The following is a 16,694-nucleotide window of genomic DNA, read 5'->3' as shown; positions in this document are numbered from 1 at the left end:
GAGCCGAGCCCGAGCTGGACGCTGCTGAACCCCCGGCCTCGCCCGCCTCGCTTCCCGCCTTCCCGCTCCCCCGCGGCGGGAAGGCGCTGAGGCGGCGGCCGCCTCCCCTCAGCCCGCGGGAGGCCGCCGGGCAGGCCAGCTCCCGGCGACGCACGGCCCGGCACACGCCGCGCAGCCCCGAGCCCCTCGGGAGCCTCCTCGACGCCCGTTTCACGGGCGGAGGCGCCGCCTCCGCGCTCTCCTCACACGAGAGGAGGCCGAGGCCGGGCAAGGTGCGGGCAAAGTCTTCACCGGCGCGGACGGCGCATGCGCGGCGGGGCGCCGCCGGGGGAGGGGGGGGCAGGAGCAGCGAGCGGCGGCGGGCGTGCCGGCGGCGGGGTGCGATGACATCACCGCGGCGGGACGCGCGCGGGCGGGACGGCGCAGCGCGGCGGAGAGTGTGAGTGTTGCCGCCGCCGCCGCCGCTCCGCGCGCCCGGCGCGGGGGGAGGGGCGCGGCGGCGGCGGCGCGGCGGGGCCCGGCGGCGGGGCAAGATGGCGGCGGGCCAGCCCTGCCCCCTCCCCTGCGCGCTGAGCCGCTTGGCCTTCTTGAGGCTGCGGCGGTGGCGGCGTTTCGTCGCCGGCGGGTTGCGGCGCTGCCGTTGCCCTTTCCCCTGAGGGGAGGCCCCGCGGCGGGGCGGGGCGGGGCGGGGTGGCGGCGAGGGGCCGGTTGTCACAGGCAACGAACGGGAAGCCCTCGCTGCCGGGCCGGGCCGGGCCGGCTGCCGGCCGGCGCTTGGGGGGCTGGCGGCGCCGCTGGGCGCCTCCGCCGCGGTGCGGGGGGAAGCTCGGCTGCAGGCTGGACGCTGCCGCTCGCGGGGCCGGCAGATGTGCGTTCAGAGGCGGTCGCGGCGTCCGCGCTGTGGGCGGAGGGCCCGGCCCCGCGGCCGCAGGGTCGTGGCTCTGCAGCGGGCCCGGCGCTAGGGTTTGCCTTCTCGGCAGGCTTTACTCAATCACAGATTCTTGCTCCTGAACGTTTTCCGAGTACCTTGCAGTACTGTGAAACTCTTTAGGCCCCTTTTATTTTTTCCTCGTTTTGATGGGCTTTTGTTGTACTGTGATTATAACCAAGTTAAAGTTTTGTGGGCAAAAGCACAGGTTTCCGAGTTACCTCAGTGTCGGGAGGCTCCTCCTTGCGCTGGGCCTATCCTGATGTCTTAAGTAATGCTGAAGTACAATTAGACTTTGTTTTAAAAAGTTCAGCTTCCTTCAGGCAACTGCAAAGTGTTTCAGTGTTTTCATAAGCTCGGTAGGTTGTCGTAAAGAATACAAGCAAATAGGAGACAAATCTAACGACTGGCTGATTGATTACCTAGGTTCTGAGCAATTTACTGGTAGAAAAATAGGCAGTTTACAGGAGTGGAAGATGTAATCTGAGAGTGAGGGAACAGCAGTATCATTAATGATTAAAAACTAGCATAATCCCTCTGCAGATGAGACACAAATCTAATCTTGTTCTGCTGTGTAATTTCTGAGAGTTTAGAAGTGTCCCTAACTTCTGTTTCGCAGCTGATCCTTCAGAAGAAGACGTAAGAACTGTTGCAGGAGTGTTTTGCGCTCTAATCGATAGCCACTAGGAACTTATTTCAGCCATGAAGCCAGGGGTTTAATTTTATTTTAGAACTGTTGTAACAGTTCTGGAAATTCTTAATAAACCTATAAACGTTCATCCCCGTGTTGTACTTCTGTATTTGTGGCAATGGTTCTGTAGTTCAGTACTGCATGCAAATATTTACTTTTCCAGAGTTGACTTGTACAACGAGTGTCACTTTTTTTGTACAAGGAGTGTCACTTTTTTTTTTTTTTTAAAGATAACAGAAGTTTTCCATCTTTTTTTTTTTTTTTTGGTTTACCACTAGTTATCTGATACAGATTTTCAATATGTCCCTGATTCATTTTTTTTTTCTGTATTAATGACCAACTTGCCCAATCTTCTATCACAGGAAAGATTTTCCATGCGTTCAATTATTCTTGTTGCCTTTCCCAATTCTAGAGCAGTCCATAAAGTTCACTTCTATTAGGTCTTCACAGTGTTCTTTGTACTGTTTGCTGTCTTATTACATCGACATTTAAACTGTTTTGTGGGGTTGTTCTATGTTTTTTTTTATTGGGCCTTTGGCTACTTTTAATAAGGAGCAATGCAAATACTTGATAAGGTTTTCAGAGGGTAGTTTTATTGTGTTCCTCGGGTGTACGAGATGTAAAAGCTGCTTAGAATTAAGATAAATTTTAGAAATGGTTTAAGTAAAATTGACTAGTTGCATTTATTTTGACACAGGTATGAGAACTCAATGGGGTCAGCCAAAAATGTACTAAGTGAGCCTGTTGATGTGGAGGAAGGCTATAACATGATGGTAAGTCATTCGACTATTGTTTGTAGGATTTTTCCTACTGCAAGAAAACCTACAGTATTGCAATTTATTGTAAAATGCGTAGTGCTTGGTTAGGTGAGGTTCAACTTCTGAAGTACTTTCAGGTGATTTTGTATTTTCTCTGATGATAAAGAACTGTTAAAGGTGATTCAAATACTTAAATATTTTAGTATTTGCACTGTTGTAAAAATGTCTTTTCATGAAGCATGTATACTTTTTCTTACAGGAACTAGTTATGCCTTTTATGTACATAGTCTACAGTGTGTAGTCTTGAAGCAGCTGGTATTCTGTGAAATTTTAGTTTTCAGATGTTTAGAGAGATTAAAAAGTGATGTTGAATTCCTTCATTGTTAGAATTTTTTGTGTTCAGGTTATTGGTTGTACAAACTGTAGAGGAGTATGATACAATGTGCCTAATTCCTGAAGAGGCTGAAGTTGATTCACACCGCTCCAGTGCTTTCCTAGGCCTCCTCTTGAGAACAGAATCAATAAAGCTTTGATACACTTACTGCCTTTCTTGTTGGAGAGAGTCACTTCGCAAGGGGGCTTTTGAAGGGAATTAGTGAAAAATAAGGAATCGATGTTTGAATTTGTGGATAGGAAATTTGTTGGTTAGAGTTCGGAGAGACTTTTAGGGTCGCCTCCTCTGATGGAAGCTCACTGGGCTCTTGGAAGTCTCTCCCAGCACTTCATCCGTTGTATTGCCAGAAACTACTGACATCCATACGTAAAACTAAGGAACACTGACCCTTTTCTCTCTGCATGGCTGAAGAGGAAAAGCCGTGAAAATGACGCCTTCAGGCACTGGGAAGGATGGTGAGCAACCCAGTACGGGGAATGGCGGAGGGGAAAGCACAGTATGGCATGGTGGTACAGCACAAAGCTGAGCTAGGGCCCAGGGTGCTGCAGTAGAATTGGTGCACGTAACTGACATATTACTTGGAATCACATACGTTTGGAATTGAAGAGCTTCTGTGATGGTAACATATTTCCTATCGCTATCCTGTAAGCTTCCAATAAGTTGAAAAGTTTGACATTTTTGGTCTTTCTGTAAAGTGTGGGAGCAAAACTAATCGCCTTGTAGAGTGAAGATCTTATTAATATCAAACGGTATTGCATTGAGAACCTCATTTAAAAGTCTTTCCAGAGGATAAAAAGAAAAATTAAACAACTGCCTAGCAAAGAACATTGTTAGTACCATGTGCTGAATGAAGAAGACATCGTCTCAAAAATAGTTTGTGTTATGCTTAACAGGTCATAGAAGCAAAAGACCAGATCACAGTTGCACGGAAGATACTACATTTGGAATGGCCTGATATTCCACTACTCTCATTTTTTTAATAAAATATTTGATGGGTTTTTAAAAACGTAATTGTATATATCAGGAAAAAATTTTGAAGAGTCTCAAAACATAACAATATATATATGAATAGTATTTTATTTGCCGTGTGATTTGCCAGGCAAGTATAAATAAGAACATTGCTGTTTATAGTTCTACATTATTTTGTTATACTTAAAACTCTTAAGAAAATAAATGCTTTTGGTGGGTTTTTTTTTTTCAGTTGCACAGAAAATTTCTACATTTCTGTTATCAGTGGTCGGGAGGAAGAAATACTCCAGAGCAGTAGCCTCAAGTGAGGGTTGTTTGTAGTTAATGCGGTGGGAATTGGCAATGCAAATGCTATGAAATTTGCGAGTTTGGTAGGATGAAAATAGTAATGAGGTCAGAATATGGGTTAGGAATAGAGGTATGCTTTTTTTTACATGAGACTTGCTGTTCATAATGTTAATAATATGGAATTTGTCCCTGTGGATTCTGTGTGTTTTAATTTTGGTTGATGTTGGGGATACTTAGATACGCAGCAGTTCATTGAAGATGTCACGTTCCTGGTAATAGAGAACATGGAAATTGCATCCTGAATTTGCAGGTTGCGATTTGTTGGTAAAGCAGTTCACTTATTCCCTGTCCGAAAGTATCGATTCTAGAAACATAGTCAATTAAATTTATCACTATCATGAGAAACCTTCAAAGATGAAATTTGCTTTAGAAGAAATCTCAGTATTCCTCCTGTTTTTGCATCACCTCTAGTCATGCCAGTATCTCATTCTTACAGTCTTTAAGACATTTACTTTTATGCAGAATCCAACCTGTGCTCTTGTGTAAGACTTAGCTTAAACCACATGGGTTTTTTTATTGAGAATGCAATGGATGAAACGGATGATTTTGATTACAGAAGTATTTGTGTACATCTATTTTTTGAATATCATTAAAATGAGAATCATAACAAAAGGCCTTTTAGTATTCACAGCCATGGCTTAGCGTATGCTCCCCATTTACAAAGCACAGGGGAGCGGTTGCAGAGAAGTAGCAGAGACCATATAACAACAATCTGTGATTGGAGGCTAAACAACTTTGCAGGAGCTCCTTTTGCTTAACAGCTGATTGTATCTCCAGCAGTTTGAAGAGGGTATCTACTTTGGACTAGAAGACCTCCAGAGGTCCCTTCCAATATTTGTTATCCTGTAATTGTATAAGTCATGCTAATTTATATCATGACACATAATATAATCACTTACACCGTATAAGTCATGACAAAACAGTATGATATGGCAAAAAGCACATCTGTCCTTTTGGGATGTTTATATAGGAGCATCGTGTGTAAGATGTGAATGATCCATCCACGGCATCTAGTGTCGAGAAAGCCTTCATCGAGGTGTAGTATTTGATTTTGGACGTTGTATTTCAAGAGGGATATGAATCAGCTGGAGAAAATCTAGAAGAGAAAACCCTAAGTGCTCCAAGAAAACTTGAAATCTCAGGTCTGGAAAATAGGAGATTAAAGGTTAGAGGAATAGGGAGGGTAAGCCTGGAAGATGGGAAGACTGATGGAGGATGGAACAGAACATAACAGCATAAACGACAGGGGAAAATAAAGTTCAAATGATCTCCAAGTCTACTGTGTATGGCAAGAGTGAGTGGGCTTATGTTGCAGGAAGGGCGTAGTTAAGCATTGCAAAGACTGCGCAGGTTGAGCGCAGTCTGCTATTGGAGGTTTTAAAAGATGCGGTAAATGTTTGTCAGGAAAGATTTTTATTTATTTATCCCATTTTTGACAGCGGGATGCAGTAGAAGAGTCTTATTTCCAGCTAAGATGAGTCTTTGGGTGGTTGTGGCGTTTTTTGTTTGTTTTTAAGATTTTAGGATAAATTAGTGCAAAATGCAGTCTGAATAGTCTTATTTTGGTTTAAGCCACGCACGTTTCAGAGGCAATTAAGTTAAATGAAATTTGACTCAATTCTGAAGTAAGCCACCATAAGAATTTACATGGGAGTTTATACAGTAGTTTAAACTGATTTAAAATCGGATATGTGACGTTCATGAATGTTTATTAACTCTTAGACTGATGATGAAAGGTGTGTTGTTAAGCAAAGAAGCAATAAAAAACAAAATAAAGTTGCTTCAACAGAATAGGCAGTTAGTTATGTAGAATAAGGATAGACAAGAACCACTTTAGACTAGATCATGTTGTTTAGCGTACTTTAGTTGGGTTTCTTTGGAACACTTTATATAGTTTGCTTCATTTGTTTATTAAGTTTTCAAAAATTTGCCTATATAGCTGTGCTATTTTTGCTTTTTTTAAACTATTGCATGATAATATGTCTAGGTAGTTCTCTCTGGAGCACTAGATGGCATACTGTGGCTTTGAAACAAGCAACTGAGGACATCTGGGTGAGAGAAATTTAGGTTAAATATTATTACATAAACATTCAGATAAAAGCAGTTTCTCATTTTTATTGCATTTCCTATTGCTCTGATAAATTATAGTCACTCATCTGCTCTATTCATTGTTTAATGTATTTACTTTGTGTTAGAGTACTAGCGTATCTTTAAAAAGTGGTTACAAGTTCAATACAATGACAAGAACAAAAGGAGGGAAAATGCATTTTCTGATTATTTTAAGCATTAACAGACTGATTTTCTGTAGAACGAGCGTTTAGATTCATGTAACTTCTTTGTGGTTAAGTTTCTCAGTGTCCAAAGATACCTTGGTCAGCAGTTTGGCACCATCACGGTACATAGCCTTAGCATTACAGTATAGAGCTTGACTTTGTTTCAGATTATTTTCTGGGGAATGACTTGATACAATGAAGACACAAGATTTTATCTAGTTGACATCTGTCAGCTGGTACGATTATATCTTAATATGTATGCTTTCAAAGCTATTGTAATGGTATATTTTGCACATGCAAAGAAATATGTTTGTTGGGTAAACAAAGTTCATTCTTAGCACCCCTTATTCTGTCTTTAACACCTGCAGCTTTCTAGTAATAATAGCTAACTTTGGGTGCCAGGCATTTCTACGTTCTCAGGGAAAAAGAGGCGATCTTTTTCTGTATGTTTTGGATGGCTCTGATAACCCTGTGCCTTTTTCTAGGCTTTCTTCAGTCAGCTAACGCATATATTTTGGTGTCATGCAGCTTTTATCTTGCATAATTGATTTTAATTCACTGAAGGTGACTGAAACATTTGTAAAGTCTACTATGATGCAGCACTGACAGTCAGTTAAATTGAGGTAAAAAATGTCTGATGCAGACATACCCATACGGAGGGCTGGGTAGTAACTCGGATCTTTTGGTGAATTGGTCTGCTAATCACACAGAAAAACAATTGATTGTGAAGATGAATATGTATACCTGTTTCTGCTGGATGGTAAAAGCACATTAAGGAGGCCCCCCTGCTTTGGATGGTTTAGCCATGTATTGGATGGAATTAATATATTGAAACCTTTTTTAAAATATGTGTTTATGTATGTATACCTATGAATAAATATAGACAAAAATATAAATAAAGTATGTATATATTCACCCCCGTATTTCTTGTTTTTAGGCTTCTTTCCAGCGCTCTAATAGTCATGACAAAGTGAGGAAAATAGTTGCAGAAGAGGGACGTACGGCAAGGAACCTAATTGCGTGGAGTGTCCCGCTAGAAAACAAAGAAGATGATGGTAGGTGTTCAGCTGTCTTCCCCCAACTTTTTTCCCCTCTCATGTCTTTGTCCACTGGAATTGCTAGCAGAGAAGCTTGTTTCTGATATATGAATTCTGCATTAAAAAAAATTAAATGGTTATACTTGGTATACGTAGTATTATTTTTCAACCTTCTCTTCAAAATGCATGCAATGTCATTGAAAGGTAACTTTGTAAAACTTGTACAGTGACGGATTAGAAATTGTTTTTATTTTTTCTGTAAGGAACATCTAAGACTGTCCTCTTTTGCTGATATTATCAAGATAATCTAATCTAATTTAATGTTGATATAATAATGTTATCTTAAAATACTGGACTTGGGAAAGGTTGTTGACAAGCAGCCTCTTGTAAGTTGGGATTTCAGATTTTTAGGAATGGTTTACAGCAGTCCAACAAATTGTTCTCTGTGCTGTAAGCCAAAGAAATGTGGAAATTTATTTTAGTATCACTTCAGTCTGTGGTAGACAGCTGTGAAAAATTTTTTAAAGAAGGGGATATGTGGGGACAAAATGCAAGTGAATCTTCAGAACAGTCTTGTGACTGTTGTAATATTCTTCTTGTTGTAATATTCTCCTGTGGCCTGATGGTTTACGCAGCCAGGAGTTAGACTTTCAGTTTTTATACTTCTTAAGCTGTTCCCGACATCAGTGCTGTTCCTGAGGACCCCACCTTAAGTATTTCCGTAGCTTACGTGTCCCTGTGGAGGTGCTGCTGCTTTTGAGACTTAGGCAGAAGTGTCTAAAAGTAAAACTTTTTTTACTGGGGCAGGTTGTCCGGAGAAGTTTTGGAGTCTCCATCCTTGGAGATACTCAAAACCTGACTGAACACAATCCTAAGCAACCTGTTGTAATTGCCCCTTCTTTGAGCAGGGGAGTTGGACAGGATCTCCAGGAGTGCCTTCCGACATCAGCTGTTCTATGATTCTGTCTGTAGAGGAGATATTTCTGTGTACAGTTAGGACTACATTACAAGATAATTAACCCTCTGTCAGTTCAAGCTTTGCTTTAGTAATCTCTGGCATGCTTAATGTGCGAAGGTGTATTTGCAGTTTTTCTTTCTTTCTAATTTTAGTCCTGTGAACATGAAAGAATCTTCATAGAAGAGTTCCTGAAAAAATGACATCAAGAAGAATCAGGATGAATCTAGTTAACCCACTAGCATTTGATTTTTGCTCTGAAGGACTAGCACACATACAAACTTGGAGTTTTTTGATACAGTTTTGTCTGAAACAGACTGAAGAAAGTTGTGGAAATGAGAGAAATAAATAAAAAAAGGATTGGCCAAGATTTCCCCCCCCCCCCCCTTTTTTTTTTTTTTTTAAGTTGAAGAGTCTAAAGACACAGAATATAACAAGGTGGATAAAAATCTATTTAGATATTTGTGCACGGACATTTGTAAAGGCTTTGTCAAGGAAATTGCATTCACTTCAGAATGCTTAGCTGCACCTCTGTTGAGTACAGACAAGCAGGATGATAGGTATCTTTTGTTTATCAAATAAAAGACCTAAACCTCGTTACAAGTGTCCAAATTTTCAAGCTTTGGTTACTGGTTATGACTCTTACTTCAGCATCCTTCCAGCTGTCTTAGCGCTTTCAACTTCCTTTCTAAAGCATGTAACCACAGGGCTTTTGTGTAGTGGAATTTGTAGTAAGCTCTAAACAGCCAGCAGACTAAGAGGCACTAGTCTGTAAGTCTTTGTTAGCTACATATAGTAAGACTACTGCAGTTTCCTTTTAGGCAAATAGATTTCATAAGAGACGAGAAGAGAAACAGATTAAGACTTAAGCTTAGCCTGTCATGGTAAAACGCATACTTCCCAGCTCTGCATCACGTGCGGTTTCTCTGTTTGTTGTCATGAGTATGTGGATTTTGAAGTGGGCCAGTTTTCTGTTGTTACAGCAGCTTCATTTACCTCTGTCCCCAGAAGATGCGTTTATCTACTTGCTGGTCTCGTAATCTCCTGTATGTTCTTGACTTTGTTAGTAGATCCATTGATACTAATGGAGCAGTCATACATGTCATTTAAGCAGAGTAGAACTGGGGCCTGAAGTATTTATGGATTCTGAATTACGTCTTTGGGGAGGGAAACTTTTATTCTTCTGGAAACTTTCAAGTAAGATTTTCCCTTAAAAATGAGTGGACTATTGTAGATCTATGGTTGTAGATGAATGTTTGATCTAAGCGTAACATTTTCTTGCTCCGTATGAAGAATGAATGTGAATGTGAATTTTTAGCCTCTGTTAAATAGTGGCACTTGAATAGTTGTTACATATAATTTATAGTTAAAACCCAAGTAGCTGTATTCATTTCCTTCTTTTGGTACTGTTAGTGCCATTGCAATATTTGAAGTTTTTGTCGCTTTTTTTCCCCCCAAAATTTCCTCATTAAATCACAGGCTGACCTTCTTGCACAGTACGAAGAATCTGATGATAATTGTGTGGTGCAAATTTTCCCTTTGGAAAAGAACTTGTGGCTAATGAGAGTCTGACAGAGCCAGATCCTTTATCTCTTGACCCTCCTCTTGCTGTAGAGGGTATATATGTTGGTGTCAGTGAGCTCTGATTCATTTTATGCTGATCTTTCAAAATATATTTTGTCCCTGAGGAATGATAAAGCAATATTATAAATTAGGACAGTTCTAACTCGTTCAGGGGCCTGTGTAAATCAGGCCAGAAGTTCAGGTTGCGTGAGCCCATCCAGCAACTCTTCCGTACAAAGCGGAATTTTGTCCTTCTGCTGTTTCTTCTGCTTGTAACATTTATTCGGAGGTATTGCATTGGCATTGACAGTAGGTGATTTAATGCTTTGTATTATGCGCTATTATTCATTCTGAGAGTTTGTTTCTGGAGAAACAGTGAGGGTATGGTCATTTGCTGTTGCTAGTGGTAGTGTTACGGAGAGCTGATAAATTAAAATGCTGGATTTGTTTCTTCAGTGGATGGATTCTTGCTTTTTCTGTTTCCTTTAAAAATCATATGCTTATGTTCTTCTTACCATTTAACTTTCTCTCTGAGAGACTTGTGCATGTTATGTAGAGAACCTGAATAAAAGAGCAATAATGAAAAGAACTGCAACCAAAATTTTGTAATTCCTTGAGGGAGATATATAACTTCTGTCAATAACAAAGTATTTCCTTAAAAAGCAGAGAGATTTCTGGAACAGCAGGTAGCTCCTCTGTTATGTATTTTGGAACCGCATCCACTCTTAATATCTCGGACCTGAAATTCTGGTTATGAATGCAGATCAATGACATGAAAAGTCCATCTCAAACAAAACATGGTGGTGATGATTTAGAAGAGGTACTGACTAATTTAAAAAAAAAAAAAAACCTGTTACAGTGAAGGTATTCCTTCACAGGATTCATTAATATGCAGCAGATTCTGTACTATTGGATAGAGTAATTAAGAATAATTAACAATATGGTTAACTTTGTGTCCCAGGAAGAGGGTCATATGATTGTGAAAAATTCAGTAGTCTGATATTCTGTATCCAGAATTAAATCAGTATTCCAAACCTATTGCCACAAATTGCTTATTGTGATCTCTTAGGTCTTGCCCACTTTAGAAAGCTGTGGTGATTCTAACAGAGAACTTAAGAAATTTTACTTTTTTATTTACTTAATACACCTAGCTTGAAATTTGAGGTACTGTACATAAATATGCCCTACACACAAATGTTATTACAAAATCTAAGCTACAGTATCAGTAAGAGTTAAAATATCCCAGCAGCTTACCTTTTCCCATTTAAGGGCTAATAAAAGATAAGGTTGCATTTAAGGGATATGTCAGAAAATTGGAAAAATCTTGTACTCATAACTGTTCTCTTCTTATTTCCTATTTGTTTGAAATCATTTGGCCTCTTGCCATAAAGAATTAATTTGCAGATTAAGCATTTCAGGGTAAGGAAGCATATTTTATTGGTTGAAAGGTACCTGGCATGCTCTGGAGAGCCTGCAGACTTAATCCACTCCTTCAGCAAGAGCCTGATGGAGTAAAAAGGCTTTGCAGTATATGATGAAAACCATGACCAAGACCACTGTCGTTGACCAGGTAAAGAAGTTGAGGGGTCTGAACTGGAAACATCTTATGCAAGTCCTGGTAACATTGGAGCTAATTTTAACTGGCAGAATATAGCATGTAGGGAAGGGTATTTTTCAAGGCTTGTAAGTTTCAAACCTTGAATTTCACCCAAATGAATGGGAATCCAGTGTAGTGCTGTTAGTGGAATACAGGGCCATTATATTCTGGATGAGACAGAGACAGTGATTTGTAGAAGTAATTCCAGGTTGAATTACAGCAGTATGTTTTACATGGAGATGGAAAAATGTGAAGAGTTACAGTTATATCTGTGCTTGAAAGCAGTCGTTTCTCTAGTTCTTTAGCATTGTACAATTAGAAAAAAATCATATCTACTACATCTATATAAGCTTTTAAAAGCAGCTGGCTTACAGTAAGATTAGGCATTATGCTTTCTCAGTTAGGGCTTCAGAAATAATCACAGTCTCAGCTTGTTACTTCCTTCAGGCAAACCCCTGTCTTACCTGAAATGAGCTTCAAGCAGCCAGGTTTATCCGAGCCTTATTTTTGCTAAGATGTTTCTTAGGACAGACAGCTGCACCACCTAGGGCTAGTAAGATAGATTTCGGAGAACAGACTGGTTATACATAGCAATGGCACTATAACGTAGACTTTCTTCCTTAGAGATGTTATACATATATGGAAGAAAAGAGGTGACATAGCAGATCTTTCAGGCTCTGTATAAGAACTGGAGGGAAAAAATGCTTACCTGGTTGTATGTTCAAATTCATTCAAAGAGCTAAAAAGGAATATATTTAAACTGTTCCCACTTTTGCTAAACATCTGATGATGTAACAAACCTATGCAGCTGAGCCATAGTGAGAATAGAGATGAATGCTGCTATTAAGTACTAAATTGAAAGGTGATTCCCACTATTGCCAGTTATAGTCCCGCATCAGTAAAATTATCTTGAAAAAGTGACGTGCAAGAGACAATGGCTGATAGTTCTTGAGATTGTTAGTATAAAAGATTGCTTTTGAAAATAACTTATCAATGTTCTGGGGGGGAGATATTAGCACTTTACCTTTTTATGAAAAGAAGCCTTCACAACTCATAAACCCTGTATTTCCATCACCAGAGAGAGAAAACGGACTTAAGAGCATGAAATACGTCTGTAGCTCCCTGAATGTTTTAGAACTTTGCTACTTTATATATTTCACATTGTCAGCTTAATAGCTCATGAGGTTATCATCTTTGGTCACTATTGCTCTTTCCTTAAAATTTAGGAGATGCCTAGTAGGTTACGCCCTTCATATGTCATTAAGTTCATATTCATCTCAACCGTGCTAGTATTGCATAGTTACATACCGGTAGTCACTGAACATACACATAACCGTTAAGCAGGGCTCTTGTGTTGTCACTACTTGCGAATATAAAAAGACAAAAGCAGAAAGGAAGGCATCCTCTAATAACCGGAGGCATTTATTGGAAGAAAAAGAATGATAAATTTATTGGAAGAAAAAGAATGATAAAGCTACAAAATAGGGCTTCTGATGAAAGAAATCTTTTTGGCCCGTACACTGAAGTTGTTGTTTAGGAAAAATTAATCCTTGCCACAAGTTATTTGCTTTTAAGTTTGCAAAACCCAGTGTTTACATAAGTTTCGTGCTCTCTAAATATCTGCCTTATGTAACAGGTGGCTGAAAACTTTTATCTTTACAGGTGACTTGTTCAGACATTTCCCAGTTCTTAGATGATGGATTGTCTTTTTGTTTCTTGTAGAATTTAAAGAGACTGCAATTTTATTTTTTCATCCTTCTGCCATTTTTTAGTTCTGACATATACCCATGTTAATTTGTAAGCCTTTTCACTGTGCAAGTTCTGTATGCCATTGTACTCAACGTCTTGTCTTCTCGGACGGCAAATTGTGTCAGAAGACAGACTTTGGTGACTGAAATATTTCAGTAATCGTAATTCTGGCATGCGACTGATGCACTGTTTAAGCTTTTTAGTGAGTAGGAAGTTTAATACATGCAGTAGCCAAATCTAATTTTTTCTGAATGCTGCTAAATTGAGTTCAATATATTAATTTGTACCTGTTGTTTGGGCTAATAGAGCACTTAAAAAATGAATTATCAAGCAAATAATTTTTAATTTGCCTTAAAATTAAAGGCCTTGTTCCCTGGAATAGTCAGTGATGCAAACCAGCTGTAAAATTATTTGATTAAGACAGATTTACAGCTGCTTTACATAACCAGAGCAATGTAAAACAGCTGGACTATGTTAGGAAGTTTGGCCTAAGAACTGGACAATTCTGAAATTCAAGAGTGATTTCCATGGTCTGGGAAGGAACTGCATTCAATTAATGCATTTATTTGCCTGGCTTCATTCAGCTAAATAATCTTGCAACTTCTACTTAGATGTAGATGGGTGCTAGAGAGTACTCTTGCCATAGTTAGTAAGTTAGTATTTGTCTTTCTTGCTTACGATTTTGGAAATTGGATCCTGTGATTCCTATGTTGAGCAAGTTAAATACTAAGTTGGAAGAATAAATATTATTTAAAGCAACAACAAAAAAAACTTTCAAATCACCCCTGGGAAAATCCCAAGGATTAAATGCAAATGTGTCAGATATATTTAGGTTAACATAAAATTAGAGCCTTATGAAGGTAACTCTTAATCAGGTAAGAAATTGTCAGTCTCAACGCTGAGACCTGAAATCATCCTATCTGACTGTGAGCATTTAAACTGATCTTGGGTAGTTATTTCATATAACCAATGGAGAGAGACAAGTACTTTGAGAGGGCTTTTCAGATCTTAAGTGAACTGACTTGCGCTCTGGAAACATTTTTCTCTTCCTTTCAGTACCTAAAATTAAGGAAATTTAATCCAACCTTAAGTTCTCCTCCTCTCTTCCCCCCCCCCCCCAAGTCTTTCTTGGCAGAAAATATGTAAATCTAGTGTTTAGATTGTTTGAACAATTCAAGAAAACTTAAAACTACATGATTCCCCTTGTTTTTTCTAAGAAAGATATATGTTGTTTTAATTCTGTAATGCTATCTGATTAAAATGATGTCTGCTCTTAAATGAATGTTGATATAGAAAACTGGTATCATGTTTGACATCTAGGTGGTAATGATGTGGCTTTCAGAGTCACAGAGCACTTAAAGGGCAGATTATCTGTGTTGGAAAAAAAGGTCAGTTGTTTATGCCTTAGTTTGTACTTTCTCTTATGTGTCTTCTGGCATCATCTTCATTCTGAACTAATGAATATATATTTGGAGTATACAGCTTTAGGAACCTCTTAATTCATTAATTCAGCCCATTGTCTCATCTGCTGCCGTCTTACCAGTACATTGCAAGATGGGACATGTGCATTTCAGAATGCTGTATCCAATCAAAATTGTTATTGTTGACTAAAACAGTTGCTTCTCCCTTAGGAAAATCAAAATGGCAAGCTGGTGGAAAAACAAAGAGGGTGACTCAAGGAGCACACAAGACTGCGAAACAGGTAGCTCTGCTTATTTTTTATTTTGGTTACGACATAAAATTTACAACATGAAAATGTTTTGCATTAATACACTGTTGACTGAATGATGTCTGTATTGAAGTGTGCATACATCATATTTTTAAAGAACAGAAATTTCAAAGTCAGGTACTCAGAAGTTTAACAATGCCAAATCTAGGTTGTCTGTGTTAACTTCAACTCTTTATGCATTCCTTTTGATAGTTTTTTAGTGTTTCCCAGCCTTTATTTTTGGCATTTCCTAGCCTCTGGATGCTTGACTTTTTGACATTGAAGTTATTTTAAGGCAGGTGCTGTTCAACAGTAAAGAGAGATGGGATGTTCTTCAGAGATTTTTTTGTTGTTACTGACACCAGGGAAATGGCAGACTTCTGAGTCCCACCCCAGACTACGTAAGGTAGTACTCCTTGATGAGCAGAAGCAGCCAGTTTCAAGTGAATCCTTCAGCTCTCGTATCTTTTCTTTCTTCTACCTAGTCAATGCTAACCTCAAGTCATTGCAGTTTCTTTGCCCAGCTTCTCCCTCCCCACTCTTTGCTTCTTTACCCAGTATTTATGTACTTCATCCTAGCCTTGTTTTTTTCCTCTCTTGTACATATCTTACTCCTCTTCCCTTGTTACCAGATCCAGGCCTCCCACGCATCTTCTCCATAGTCTTCTCCTAGCCTGTACCCATGCGCGCTGCATCTCCTTTTTCAGTCACCTTATCTTACCTTTTGTTCTCCCCAACTCAATCTTTGTCTTAGTTCCCTTCTAAGACTTACTTGTCTTAGAGCTCCTTTTTATTTTCCACATGCTTTCCAGTTCTAACTTGTAGTTCTGTCTCTATTCTTGCTCTTATCCTCTGTGCATATGAAGCAGGAAGTTTCTGTCTTCACACTCCTTTAGCTTAGCATAAGGATGTTTGAAAGCAGAGAGCGTAGCTTGTTGAAGAAGCTCAGAACTGCAAACGCGGAGGAAGTCAAGTTCAGTTCTGGCCTATGGCCTTTCTAATGAGGATGGAATCAGGAGGAGGTCTAAATGTCTGCTGGAGTTAATCTGAAGTGTTTTTAACTTTTTTTATTTTTATTTTATTTTTCAAGGCTCTGAATCTTTAAGCCAGGTAAGGTAAAAGGCACACTGCTTATATAAAGGCTACTTATCTTTCAAATTTCTAACTTAAGGGAGTGCTTTTATTTTCTGACTTCATGTGTTAATGGCTGAAGAATTTTAGTTTAAAATTGCAATTCATCTAGTTTTGGGAAAAAATCAATCCGAATGAGTAAAATTTCAGAAAGTTATGACTGGAAACCAAGTTTCAAAATGAAAAAATGAATAAAAACTGGCAGCTTTTTTTTTTCTATATGCATGGTAGAGTTGTAGTATTACCTTTATGAAGTAATACCTCATTCTTTACTGCTGTTTAATTTTTTTAACTGTTACTTTTCTTTGATTAATAGCTTTTAGTTTAGTATTTTAAGGCAAAGCCTATCAGATTTTGACAATATGGCACATGGAAGATGATGATGTTTGAAAAAAGAAAAAAATGTTTTACTTTCACAGAGATCTATTTGCATCTAAAAAAACAAAAGACGCAGTGTTTTTCCCGACTCAATTTAGCAACTGTTATCCTTGCGCTCTCTCCTCACGTACTGGTCTGTTAGGAGTGCTGTGTGTCCCAGTCGTGCTTCGTATTCTGTGAAGGTGGCATTTTATTGAAGCAGTTGGGGCTCCCTC

The 16,694-nt window shown here is 39.3% G+C and overlaps 1 protein-coding gene across 8 annotated transcripts in view; it reads left to right on the top strand.

Moving 5' to 3' along the window:
* The window catches only part of SCAPER (S-phase cyclin A associated protein in the ER), a 232,453-nt gene that overhangs the window by 42,671 nt on the left and 173,088 nt on the right, over positions 1-16,694 (top strand). For 3 of the 8 annotated variants that reach the window (XM_068958301.1, XM_068958307.1, XM_009681555.2), the window contains exons 2-4: positions 2,317-2,392; positions 7,299-7,416; positions 14,894-14,964. In XM_068958301.1, the coding sequence (XP_068814402.1) occupies positions 2,317-2,392; positions 7,299-7,416; positions 14,894-14,964 (265 nt within the window). Of the gene's footprint in view, positions 1-321; positions 440-788; positions 869-1,222; positions 1,288-1,435; positions 1,568-2,316; positions 2,393-7,298; positions 7,417-14,893; positions 14,965-16,694 lie in introns of those variants that run through there. The other 5 variants (XM_068958303.1, XM_068958302.1, XM_068958304.1 and 2 more) reach the window with 4 other exon arrangements.

This window comes from Struthio camelus, chromosome 12, assembly GCF_040807025.1.
Source record: "Struthio camelus isolate bStrCam1 chromosome 12, bStrCam1.hap1, whole genome shotgun sequence".
Classification (NCBI taxonomy): domain Eukaryota; kingdom Metazoa; phylum Chordata; class Aves; order Struthioniformes; family Struthionidae; genus Struthio; species Struthio camelus.
The sequence above is the reverse complement of the archived record's forward strand: the minus strand, read 5'-3'. Positions and strand labels throughout refer to the sequence as shown.